The 13,941-nt window shown below is 36.0% G+C and overlaps 1 protein-coding gene across 4 annotated transcripts in view; it reads left to right on the top strand.

Moving 5' to 3' along the window:
• Nucleotides 1-657: 657 nt before the first annotated feature.
• Nucleotides 658-13,941, top strand: part of SNTG2 (syntrophin gamma 2) — a 509,625-nt gene continuing 496,341 nt past the window's right edge. For all 4 annotated transcript variants that reach the window (XM_037813401.1, XM_037813404.1, XM_037813402.1 and 1 more), the window contains exon 1: nt 658-1,349. In XM_037813401.1, the coding sequence (XP_037669329.1) occupies nt 1,278-1,349 (72 nt within the window). In that variant the 5' untranslated portion in view covers nt 658-1,277. The remainder of the gene's footprint in view (nt 1,350-13,941) is intronic.

Consider the following 13,941-nt stretch of genomic DNA (forward strand, 5'->3'; position numbering starts at 1 on the left):
AATCCAGGCCTGCTCAGCAATCGGTTTGGTGTCAGAAAAAAAGTAGTATGTTCATAATCGTTTGGTCAATATATATTTGTCTAACATGTGTCAGGCATTTTACTCTTAGAGATAATGGTTTATGCTCCGTCTCACAGGACCTTAGACTTAGGTACTCTTCCTTGAGGTAGAGCGAAAAGGTAATAGGAATTCTTGTGATGAAATTATTCAAGTGTATGTTTACGCAATACGCGTGTGAGTTGGGGAGTGTAGAAGGCGGCATAGGAATTGGAATTGAAGAGGGAGGAAATGTATGCTTTCTCCTTGTTAAAGGGTGAGCAGCCTTGCGGTTTTGGTTTTCCCCTGAGATATATCGCAAACTAACTTTCATTACACTTAAATTAGAATGACTTAAATATACAAAACCAAATATTGCGTTTGTGAGACTCGTTTCAGCGCAAAGGTAAATGAACACGGGGAAACTAGCAGACACAGCAAGTCCCTCAAGCACTGGGGGAGAGGGTAGGGTGTTCGGCGACCCCAGACTCGCAGGCGCCACCAGGAGGAACCCACAGCAGTTTGGGTCAGTTTAGAATTTGGTTAGACACTAGGGAAAGGATTCAGGACCAGGAGCCACAAAGCTACTCTTGGGGACAAAGTCGGAGCTTTCGTATGCTTTCTTTTGCAAAGCAATCTCCAGGCGTCCGGCACTCCCTCTCAGTGTGGAGAGAAACCCCTTGGGGAAGGATCCGGAGAGAGATCAGAAAGGTGGTAGTGCTGGGGAAATGGGGTGGCTGAGAACACTCAGAGGACTGGGAAAGAGGCAGCAGAGCCGCACAACTGCTATGTGAACAGCACCTCCGCTTCTAAGAGCCTTTTTAAAAAAAGAAAACTGCGTGTACCGCGAGGGGGGAGGTGGGTTGCCAAACCTGGTCTGAACGGCGCTCCTTTCCTCCCGCCTTCCCTCAGCCCGGTGAGCTGGGGGCGCGGTGGCCCCCGCGTCGGGCTGCGCTCATTGGGAGCCAGAGGAGCTGAGCTCATGGCCTCGCCCGGCGCCACGGCCGCCCGCCTCGCGCGCCCCAGCTCAGCCCAGCGGCCGCTGCTGCCCGCTTGAGCCGGGAGCCGGCGCACGGGGTCTGCGCGCCCAGGGAACCGAGCTCGGACGCGGGCGGCTGTCGCTGCGCGCACGCCAGGGCCGCGGCCGCAGCTCGGCGTAGGGATTATTCGATGCTCGCCTCGGGACACGCTGAGCTGACCACCGCACGGCCGAGAGGACGGATTCAGCTGCATGGGAGGCGATGAGCGTGGAGGGAAAGCAGCCCCCGCCAGCCCCGCGAGAGCGCCCGGTCAGCCTCCTGGTGCCCACTTGGGTAAGTAGCGCCGCGCGCCCTGCGTGTCCCCGGGGTGCGCGCGCCTGATCCGGCGGCGGCCCCTGCCCTCCGCTGGTCCCGCACGGCCCGGCCGGACGCGGGCGGGGAGTGGAGGTCTGTGCGTGCTGGTGGGCTCTAGTGAACAGCGAGCAAAGTCAGCACTCACTTTCCTGATCGCCTCTGCTCTTCTTCCTTCTCAGTATCACAATTCGAAACTTCTTGGGTATTTTTTTTTTTTAACACCTTGAAAGGCTTGATGGAAAGGTACAAGGGCTTGACTTTAAAAGTCCGTGGGAACTAGTGGGTTCCTGAATTGCATTTGAGATTTGCCCAGAGTTTCTCCCTGTTAAGGGTTTCTTTGGACTGAGATGGATTGGGATTGTCCGAATTTCCTTCTTCAGACACTGCTTTTCAGACGTGATTGCTAGGGTCCCAGTTGGCCCTGACCCCAGAGATGAGCCTGCTGTAGCCTCCCTGACCTGAACTCTACCCTCCAGTTCTTGTCAGGGGAGGACTGCAGAGCTCGGAGAACTCTGTCAATTTAGTGGCTTCTGCAATTTAGAAAACAGCTGATATGCCTACTTAATAATAATATTTCTTAACGTTTCTTCTAGTCCTATCCCCAAACAACTCTTGCTATACCCTCTTTTATTTTTGAATAGCTAAACTATTGATTGACAGGAAACAAATTTTGGCTCAAACAAAAACGGAAAGTTCTTGGAAACCTTCGAGTTGCCACCCACAGCATACCCAGTGTTCTGGAAACAATTTTAAGAAGTAACTGATTATCGTGAGCTTTAGGAAGCTATCTGACTAATATGGTTGCTTCATGCAGGTAAAATTACTATCAATTCTTTAACATTTTTTCTCCACAAACCCCCCAGCCCCATGAATGAAAACGACAGCAAAAAAAAAATGGAGTATATTTTGCTACCCTTTTTAGGATAACTGATAAGTGTTTTCAAAAGACAATGGTTGAAAGCTATTATAATTTATCTTGTTTGTCATAATGCTTATAAACTAGCATAATAGCAACTACTGTATTATGTTTTAAAATTTTCTGTCTTGAGATAGATGCATCTTCTTTGCAAGTTGTACCCTTCTGTACTATCACCACAAAACCTTATAATTAAATTTCGTGTGAAGTGTTGTTGTTTATTTTTTAACAGTACTTTGTAATATGAAGAGGAGCATATATCCAACTATTGTTAATTAAACGCTAGAAAAATACTTGGATCAAGTGGAAGTAAACTGCATAAGAAAGTGCAGACACTCAAGAGGCACCGTCTTTCTTGTTACTGCTTTGAATAAAATGATGCCCTCCCATGGCTATGAATTGTATATTTTGCTTCAGGTGTTCTTGCAACAAGTCTTGTTTATAACTATTGTAATTATAGTGGAAGAATTGAAATAGATTTATTATATTGCATAATTTTGACCCACTTGAGTTATTGGCAGTAACTTTAAGTTTTTAAGAAATGTATCAACTGCAATATTCAAATACTCTCCAGTGTGCTAAATTTTGATTGCTTTAAGGTACTACATTTAGTGTACTCTATTCAAAGACGTACTCTACTAATCAATTTGCTAAAACATGTGATTAGTGTTTTCTTTATAATAAGAAACTTTGGTATTATGAAACAGCTTATGTGAATAGTATTTGCAAGGAACTTTTTGTCAGCATTGGAGGACAAATATTAGAATAATAATATAGAGCATATTGAGAATAAGAATCTTAACTTTGGGTTCATAAAAATAAAGTATGCTCTAATTTACATTGGACTCCAATGTATGGTAAAACAACTCTATTAACATTTATTTAAAATAAATCTATTAAGTAACATGTTTACACATTTGTCTTTAAAAACATGAATATTCATAGCATACAGTGCAATCACCGCCAAAATATTTAATGGAAAATTGTACTACATGTAGTTGTACTATGAACCTATTATGGCCATTGATTTTTACTTCAATCATTGGGTTACAATCAGGCAAAATTATTAAATTTCTTATCAATAGTTATGTATAATATTATTGCATTTGCAGAACCATTTAATAATTTCAGTTAAGAGAACTTAGTACTTCTAATTAGAAAAATGATAACCAAAAAAAGAAAGTCATTCTTAAACCCCTTATATTTCTAGTCATAATTTTTTTCTGTGGTCAAAAATGTAAAACATTCTTTTTAATTAATGCTTGTTTGAATCATGGAAATTTGGCCAAATTTGAACAAACCCTGTTCAGTAGTGCAGCTTCTGTTTTCTCTTTCCTTTTAATTAGCTACCTCCCATATATTTTTCCAAATTGAATCAATTCATATAGCTCTGTCCCTGGTTATAATTTTGTTTTCTTGTGTTAAAAACCCATTGGTGGTGAATCATCAATGCAATGTGCTAAGTGTGCCTTGCTTATATGTTCAAACATTGCTATTGATTTGTATTTACAGCACATTTTTAAATTTTAAATAGCAGCATTTCAGTCTAAGGGGCTAGAAATATTAAATGACAGGAGCCATTAATGAGCTGTTTCAAATGATGAGCTTGCCAATTGAAAGGTGAAGACAGGTTAGGTCCTTTAAAACATGTATTTAGTAATAGAATCACTTAACTGTCTACTTAGAGATGCATGAAATAAATTAGCCATGTAACCTCCTAAGAAGTTTATTCATTTGTTTTATGCTTTTGTTATGTGCTCCTCAGATATGCTGACTCATCTGTTTTTAGTTGTGGAATTTCTATTAGTACCTGTGACATCATAAGCAAAATTCATGTGTTTAAAAATGGGAATATTTCATTTCACCAGTAGATATATACCTTAATGAGTATTTTACCAAGATCCCAGTTGGAAAGTATGCCTATTTGATGAAAATATCGGATGTTAAAAACACCTTAATCCCTAAACAATATACGTATAACAACCTTTTATACCTACATTTCTATATAGAAACTTAAATACAGACATGGGGTTTAAAATTTCAATTCACTAATAGCTATACTTCCCAAGGTACTGCATGCAAAAGAGAAAAATGATCAAATGAGTTTGGGATGTGCTGCATAACAGTGAATCTCCTATTGAAGTTCCAACGCACATCTTTTGACATTAAAGGTTCTGAGAAGCCCTGTAGTAAAGAATATTCAATTCTCCTTTATTCAACCCAGCATGAGACCCTTCTTAGAACTATTAAGGCATCCCAGGAGACACACTTTTAGAGAGCCTGATGTACTGGGTGACAGTGAAGTATATATTCCATCAAAGTGAGGGGAGAATTTACATCCCAGTTCCCTTATAGAATTATAGAATTATTAAACCAGTTTGATTTTTTGGCTTTCATATTGCCAAATATAGCATACCATAACATCAGGTACATAAAGTGAATTCTGAAAGAGAAAGGACTGTCTTTGGTTCATTTGTGTTTCCCCACCTCCTGCACCCTGCTTGGCATATAAAAGGCACGTTTTAAGTGTGCATTAAAATAATGAGTGAATGACCTGCATCCATTTCAAGAGAACTTAGATACCTGGGGTTCTGAAACACCTTCACACAGCTGGTGAAACCACCGTGTTCTCTAGGCCTCCAGTTTTCCACCTGTAGAATGTGAGGGTTGGATTCTAAAGAACACTTTGGATTTCTAATTCCAGCCACCCTCAGAAACTTGCTGTATAAGTAGACCTTACAGATGTATTTATTATCGAAACAGGAAGGAAAAATGCACAAAGAATCGCATGGAAACAATGCAGTTGAGTTTTAAACTGGTGCATACTTTTTATTGTTCAACTGGTTACTATATGTTGTTTTTCAAATTGTGGTTTTGGATAGAAGATTGTGTTTTGTTTTCAGCGGACACTAGATGTCACTTTTCCCCAGTCCATCTTAAAGTTCCCTTTAAAACACAGGAGGCCTAGTTTATCCCTTCTATTTCTGTACTAAATTGTAAGTCACTGTACAATTAAGTCAGTATTCAATTACTGGTATAATCCCTCAAGGAAAACCTGATTCTTGGCCATCTCATGGGAACTGATTGTGTGCTTACTCATTCCCTGTCCATGTAAATGAGACACCCCCGAAATATCATCCCATCTCCCATTTTCTTTCTGGTGATGATACAGCTTTTTCACTTTATCAGCCTTAACCTTCTGTCTTTGTCTCTTGCACATTCTCTTAAATACCATTTAAAAAGTGCTGTAATTATTATGATGCTCTTCTTTCAATTAAAATTACTTAGTAAAATTGTTTGGTTTTTCTGAGCAGTTTACCTTTTTATACCCTGTAAATATTATTAATTAGTGATGTTTTAATTAAGCAAATATTTAGGATTAAAAAATGAATGTGACTAAACTTATTTAGAGGATACAATTATAAACAATAATAAAATGTAAAGTTATATGTTTAACACTTAATGTATTCAATTTCAGATTCCTCTTACTCTGAAAGTGCTGAGTTTTGATTCTTTTTTACTTGCTACGATTTCTAAAGAGACTATTATCTCATTCATCTCTTTATCCGTGAAATCTATCAGCGTCTGGCATGTTATTTACAATGGTATTTATTATTGTAAATGAATAAAGCTGACTCTAAAATGCTGACATTTTGAATATCAACTCTATTTATTTGAATTCTTTTGAACCTTGGATGAATATGATTATAGCTTGGAATTGTGCTATTATAAATACAATCACAAAAAATATAGAAATTATGTATCATGAATATTGTGTTTTATAGCATTCATTTTACTTATTTTTCACACCACTTTTAGTTAAAGTGCATGATATGCAGCTTTGCTAGCAATGCTGCTTATTAGCTAAGGGGAAAGGTTTCCTTTTAAAAAGAGACCCAAGCATAGGTAACTCACTTTACCTGGTACTTAATAGCTGATCCATAAATTGCAATTGCATAATTAAGTTTTTATCTGAATTAAAGGTAAAGTCATAGAATTATGACTAAGGGAGAGATTTCCATTTCCTATTTTTTTGCTGAGATTTTATTTTATATTTATGGTTAGCTATTTTGGATTGAATAAAATTGTGCCTTTGTATTTTATAATAGCTACACTTTAATTTTAATTTTATGCATCAGCATAACTATTAGTGGTAAAATATAATTTATTCTATTTCTCATCTCTACCCTGCTGAAGATTATCCTTAACGATTTCTCTTCAGATAATTATACTTTACCAAATGGCTCTATCAGTTTGGCTTTTCACATTATAATTATCTTAAGTTTTCGTCATTTCCGAGAAATATGAAATTACTTCTTATACCTTAGATCTGGGAACATTCAGAACCCAGAAGGATTAGAAGCTGTCCTTTTCTAAATGCATACTAACGTTGACATGGAGGTTCATGAGGTCTTCATGAAATAAACCTAAGTCTGGTTTTATTCCTAAAATTATAATGGTTATATAAAAAGGCACAGGCGTATCATGTGCTCCAGCTTTTGTATTTATATTTTCCAAAACACTGGAAATTCTTCTACCTTTTTACAATGTGAGGAAGCAAAGGATAAGGGACATGACCATGAAAACGAGATCCAAGTCATGTAGTTTATTGAGCCTCAGGTTTTTCCCTGAAGAGGGGGGATGTTGTGGTGGTTAAATCAAACATCATTTGGAAAAATGCTTAACAGATGTAAATCTATACACACACGTACACACTTACATATAATTTACAAAACAGCGGTGAGCATCTTTTAGATAATATACACTGTGCCAGAAACTAAAAATAACAAAAAATGTAATGGAATGCCATCTCAGACATGAAGTACTCTCCATCTAGAGTGGGAACATTGACTAACACGCAAGAAGTAAGTTTTAAACACACATGTGAAATCGTTTAAAAGCAATAAAAGTACATTCCTTCTTTCATCATATATTTAATGGTGCTTGTTTCTGGGGACAATTGTGAATGTCTTCCTAAATAATTAAGAGAGGAAAAGTAAAATAATCACAAAAAAATATGATTGTGAATTCTTATGGTTATTGTAAGAGATAGAGAAAGGTGCTATTTTAGAGACTAAAATATATTAACTAATTTAATTAAATACTAATATTAATTAATATTAATTTAATTAAATATATTTATATATTTAAATATATTAACTATATTTAATTAAATATATTAACTAATTTAATTATTGTCACCATTTTGCAGGGGAGTCACAGATAAGCCACATAGCCTATGGTACAACCACTTTCCCTTGATTGTCCAGGGTAAGTCTTCTGAGCAAGGGAAGCCTAGAACCGGAAGATGAATGGGCTTGGCAACGGGAGGGAGCAGTGACCCTCGGTGGAAATGGGGGCCTAGTGTGCCCAGGAAATAACACCTGTGGGGAGTCTAGAAAGAAGAATCGAAGTTCCACTAGTGCATGCACCCCCTCATGCACTTGCACACCAGGCTTCAGAGCTTTGCTAGGGTTTGAGTCTGCTAGAGCTACCATTTCTAGTTTACTTGCGCAGCCAGCATGGGGAGAAAATAATAGTGATAATTAAAAAAAAAAAAAAACTAGACCCAGGATCTGAAGATTTTCTTATAATTAGAGGAGCATCACACTTTACCAATGAAACTGATTAATCAGTTATTTTTCACTTGAGAGAGGGCCGATTCCCTTTATTAGAGACAGTATATTTTATGGATTAAATGAATAGTGTGAGATTTTAGAAGTTTGAGGTAGAATACTAGATTCCAGGGCGATCAAATAGGAGCTTTGTATTTAACATTAAATGAGAAAAAGGAAGAATTCGGTGTTAAGAGGCTCAAGAACCTGTGGGTATCTTGGCAAGCTTCTTGTTTCTTTCTAGTGAACATAACACAGATAAAGTTGAAGTAATTTTAAATTTAAATAACAACCTTTCTCTAAATGTGGGATCTTTGTTCTCTGTAGTGCAAAGATTACTGGAATGTAAATAGTCTTCATTCCCACTGCCCCCCCACCCCAACCCCCAACCTGATGATGGTGAAAGCCAGCGTAGCATTTATGATAGTCACAGTACTTTACACGTTAGAATTCTTGTCACCAATGGCTTTATCAAATGCTGATATGACCCACATTTATTTTAATTTTAAACATGTTGGGTATAATTTTTTTTTTTTTTTTTTTAATTTCTAATTTCTATTTACATGTTTCTCCTTTTGGCACCTGTCCTGGCCTGCCTTGCTCTGGTTTATTTTGCATTCTTGGGACAGTGTAACAGAGTGATTAAGAGCTTATCTGGATTTTCCTTTTTAGTTTCTAGTGTATTAAAACAGCTAGAAGGAAATACCTGAATCTGTTGAACTGTAACTCATTAGACTTGATTCTTGATGATGATTGTATAACTATGTAGCTTTTATCCTGTGACCCTGTGATTGTGAAAACCTTATGACTGATACTCCCTTTATCCAGTGTATGGGCAGATGAGTAATAAAATGAAGACTAAAAATATATATAAATAACATGGAAGCATAAGGGGTATGAGTTGTTTAGAGTGTACTGTTTTATTTGTATTTTTATTTTTTCTTTATTTTGGAGTAATGAAAATGCTGTAAAACTGATTGTGGTGATGAATGCACAACTATATAATATTGTGAGCCATTGCGTATATACTTTGGATGGATTATATGGTGTGTGAATATATCTCAGTAAAATTGCATTAAAATAAAAGCTTATCTGGAACCTGGTTGCATGGGTTTAAATCTCAAGTCTACCTCTTACTATGTAACTGAGGGGAAGTTACTGAACTAGTCATTGACTCACCTGGAAAATGGGGATAATAGTGGAACCTACATTATAGGGTTCTCTGGATGATTACATTAGTAAGCGATTATGTTAATAGAGATGTAATATACAGGCATACCTTGCAGATATTGTGGGTTCAGTTCCAGACTACCACAAGTAATTAAACGAATATTTCAGTAAAATGAGTCAGATGACTTTTTTGGTTTTCTAGTGCATGTAAAAGTTATGTTTACAGTATACTGTAGTCTACTAAATGTGTAAAAGCATTATGTCTAAATAAAGTACATATTAAAAATACTTTATTGCTAAAAAATGCTAACCATCATCTTCCTTTGGTGAGTCATAATCATGTTGCTAGTGGAGGGTCTTGCCTTGATGTTTATGGCTGCTGATTGATCAGAGTGGTAGTTGCTGAAGGTTGGGGTGGCCGTGGCATTTTCTTAAGACAAAAGTGAAGTTTGCTGCATCAATCGACTCTTCCTTTCATGAAAGATTTCTTGGTAGCATGTGATACTGTTTGATAGCATGTTACCCACAGTAGAACTTCTTTCAAAATTGAAGTCAGTCCTGCCACTGCTTTATCAACTAAGTTTATTGAATATTCTCAATCCTTTGTTGTCATTTCAACAGTGTTCGCAGAATCTTCACCAGGAGTAGATTGTATCTCAAGAAATCACTTTCTTTGCTCATCCATAAGAAGCTACTCCTCATCCGTTCAAGTTTTATCATGAGATTGCAACAATTCAGTCACTCTTCAGGCTCTACTTGTATCTCTCTTGCTATTTCTACCATTTCTACAGTTACTTCTGCCACTGAAGTCTTGAACCCCTCAGAGTCACCCATTATGGTTGGAATCAACCTCTTCCAAACTCCTGTTCATGTTGATATTTTGACCTCCTCCCATGAGTCATGAATGTCCTTATTGGCATCTAGAATGGTGAATCCTTTCCGGAAGGTTTTCAATTGACTGCCCAAATCCATCAGATGAATCACTGTCTGTATCTATGACAGCTATAGCCTTATGAAGACTCTTCTTTTCATTTGAACACTTGGAGGCCATTGTAGGGTTATTAATTGGTCTAATTTCTATATTGTTGTGTTCCAGGGAATAGGGAGGCCCAAAGAGAGGGAGACAGATCAAGGAACATCCAGTAGGTAGAGCAGTAAGAACACATGCAATGTACATTGATTTAATTTTGCCATCTTATATGGACAAGTTCATGGTGCACCAAAACAGTTACAATAGTAACATCAAAGATCAGTGATCACAGATGACCATAACAGATACACTAATCATGAAAAATATTTGAAAATTGAAATATTGTGAGACTTATTAAAATTTGACACAGAGACACAACATGGGCTCATGCTGTTGGAAAAATGGCACCCATAAACTTGCTCGATGCAGGGTTGCTACAAACCTTCAATTTGTAAAAATTGCAATATCTGCAAAGAGCAATTAAGGAAAGCAAAATAAAATGAGGTATGCCTGTAGTGATATACATAAAGATTGGCATAAGTATGTTAAATTTTAGCTACCATGTTAAAAGCATTTCTTGAAAGGTAAATCATTATCTCCAGTATTGTTATGATACCATATACAATTTTTATAACTAATTTTCCAAGTAAGTCATCCTTTTAAGAACATAGGTCTCAAATCTTTGGCCATGTTTGTCTTAATGAGACTAAATATTGCATTTATTTATGACTTACATGGAATATCTGTGTAACATTATTTACCATTAAAAGCATAGCATGTGCTTCTTTATTTACTAGGAAAAAAATTCCATACTGTATGGTTCTATAAGCATATTTCTGTTATACTGTTTCATAAGGAGTTACTCAACCTATTTAGGGAAGTTTTTGCCTGTAATTTATCAGTTGTCAAACAACTTTTTTAGGAGGTTGAATGGCATTCCCTCAAAAGATTTGTCCATGTCCTAATAATTCTTGGAACCTGTGAATATTAGCTTATATGGTAAAAGAGTGACTGTTTCCTTTTATGACAAAATGTTTTTAATTTAAGGATCTTGAGCAGAGAAGTTTATCCTGGATTAGCTGAGTAAGTTCTAGGTACAACCATGTGTATACTTATAAGACAGAGGAGACAGTTTGGACACAGACAGTGAGAAAAGAACGCAATTTTAAGACAGAGGAGTCTAAAGTGATGCAAGGTGAAGAAAGCCCACAGCCACCAAAAACTGGAAGAGGCAAAGAACAGATTCTCCCCTATAGCAGGGGGAAATAAGGCCCAGCCGATAGCTGACTTCTGACTTCCACAACTGTGTGGGAATAAAATTCTGTTGTTTGGAACCACCCAGTTTCTAATAATGTGTTACAGAAGCCCTAGGAAAACAATATATCTTCCTGGGTAAAGAACACAGTTTCAAAGAGAATGCCTTCCTCAAAAATGTAGGGATTTTTGGGCACAGACCTCAAAATTTAGAAATATTTGCATAATTGCTAACATTTACTGAGTGCCATGTGCACTCTCTGAAAGGCTTCACTTCTTTTAATGCAATTAAGCTTCACAACAACCTCCTTAGGTAGGTACTGTTAATATTACCCATCTATAGATATGGAAAGAGAGGCAAAAAGCAGTTAAATACACTATCTAAGAATGTCTACCCAGTGAGCTACAATCTCTAGCAATCTGATTCCAGAACCTATACTCTGAATGGCTACCCCGTACATCCTCTCCATCTTATACATACTAATGAGAATTTGTACTAAAAGCATTGTCTTTTACATGCTTATTTCCTATTAAGCAAAAAGATAACAGGTATTAGAAAATCAGGAATCAGGAGGCATAGCTATGTATCTCTGTATCTGTATCTATGAATCTATCTTCTGTCTGTATCAATCTACCATCATCTATTATCTGTCCATCAGTAATCTAGTTAATCTTTCTGTATATCTGTCTATTTATCTATTTATATGTATCAAGTTAGCTGTTTTAAATCAGGGTTACAACTGAAAATTGAGAGAAAGTTTATAGGTCAAACAGAAAGCAATATTGAGCCCACACATACACATTTACAATGTCTTGAAGTGACATTGAGATAATTCAAGTGAAGTATTAAGTTAAATTATCCATATTTTGTGTTTCAAGCTGGATTTTGCTTAAAAAAATATAACAAGGCACATTGAGTGAAAAAAATGGGAAAGATACTTATATCTCCAGAATCATGGTTATCAGTTAATTTTTATGGAAGACTAGTTTTAAAAATATTTTTTCCCTTCAGGATTTACTTAGAACTTTCTAAGGTGATTTTTTTTCAGTATTTTAAATTTTACTTTTAAATATAAACACTGTCAACTTTGGGTTTAAAATAACAGATTATATGGTGTAATAAATTGGAAAAAAGAATACTTTCTTGGAAAATTTCCTTTATTATTCTACATTAAATAGCTATTTATAAGTAAAATTTTGTGTTTGTTTAAATTATATCTTGACTTTCATCTTGGTGGTAAATGTGGTAATTACAGAATTTAAGATTTGGATTAAAAAAAGGGCATATATATATATTTTTTAACTCTGCAAAGATCTGACATTTTGTTGAATCTGTACTATCTAATGCTTTGTGAATTTCATATAATTGATTTTACAAAAACTCAAAATCACTGTTATCAAAATTGGCATTTAGAAGTTGAAATGCAGTGGGAATAGGGATTTATAACTAAAATCTGTTATAATAAAAATAAATTTATTTTTAAATGAAGTACTTCATGTAAAACCTAGAGAATTATGAAAAAAAATCATATTAACTTACAGAAAATTTTCTATTTTGACTTACTTGGTATAATAAAAGTAAATTATAGCATTTCTTATGTGCATTTTTATGTTTTGATATTAATATAGTTATAATTTGAAACATTCTTAATTGACATTTAGGATTTGGGAATAATGCAATAATCACCTAACAACAGTGTATTTCTCTACGATTTTAGGAAATCAGAATCTTCTTCTGAAACTACAATACTGTTACAAAAGATAATAAAAGATAATGACTCACATATAAATAAGACCACGCCTTGGTCTTTCTAAAATCAAAATGATAATAGGGACTTTGACGAGAACAATAAAATTGGCAAACCATGAGCTAGACTATGACAAAAAGAGAGAAGCTGCAAATAAATAAAATCAGAAATGAGAGGAAGGACATTACCATGGACCCTGAAGAAATAAAAAAGATCCTAAGAGGTTACTATGAATAATCATATGCCAAAAAACTAGACAACTTAGATGAAATGGACAGCTTCCTAGAAAGCACGAGTAACCTACACTGACTCGAGAAGATAAAGAAGACTTCACAAAAGCAATCATAAGTAAAGAAATTGAATCAGTCATCAAAACTTAGCAAAAAAGAAAAGCCTAGGACTGGATGGCTTCACAGGCAAGTTTTACCAAGCATTCCAAAAAGAATTAATACCATTTCTGCTCAAACTCTTCCAGAAAATTGAAGACGAGAGAACACTGCCTAACTCATTCTGAAGCCAACATCACTCCAATACCAAAGCTGGATAAAGACACTATAAGAAAAGGAAACTTCAGACAAGTCTCTCTAATGAATATGGATGCAAAAATCCTCAACAGAATACTTGCACATCGAATCCAACAGCATGTTAAAAGAATTGTACATCACAACCAAGTGGGTTTTATTCCAGGTATGCAAGGGTGGTTCAACACAAAAAAATCAATTAATGAATGTACCACATTAAAAATTTAAAAGGGAAAAAACACATGATCATCTTGATTGATGCAGGAAAGGCATTTGACAAAATTCAGCATGTTTTCATGATAAAAATATTTCAAATAAAAGAATTGAAGGAAACTTCCTCAATATGATAAAGGATACATATGAAAAGCCCACAGCTA

Source organism: Choloepus didactylus, chromosome 20 (genome assembly GCF_015220235.1).
Source record: "Choloepus didactylus isolate mChoDid1 chromosome 20, mChoDid1.pri, whole genome shotgun sequence".
NCBI classification, from domain to species: Eukaryota; Metazoa; Chordata; class Mammalia; order Pilosa; family Megalonychidae; genus Choloepus; species Choloepus didactylus.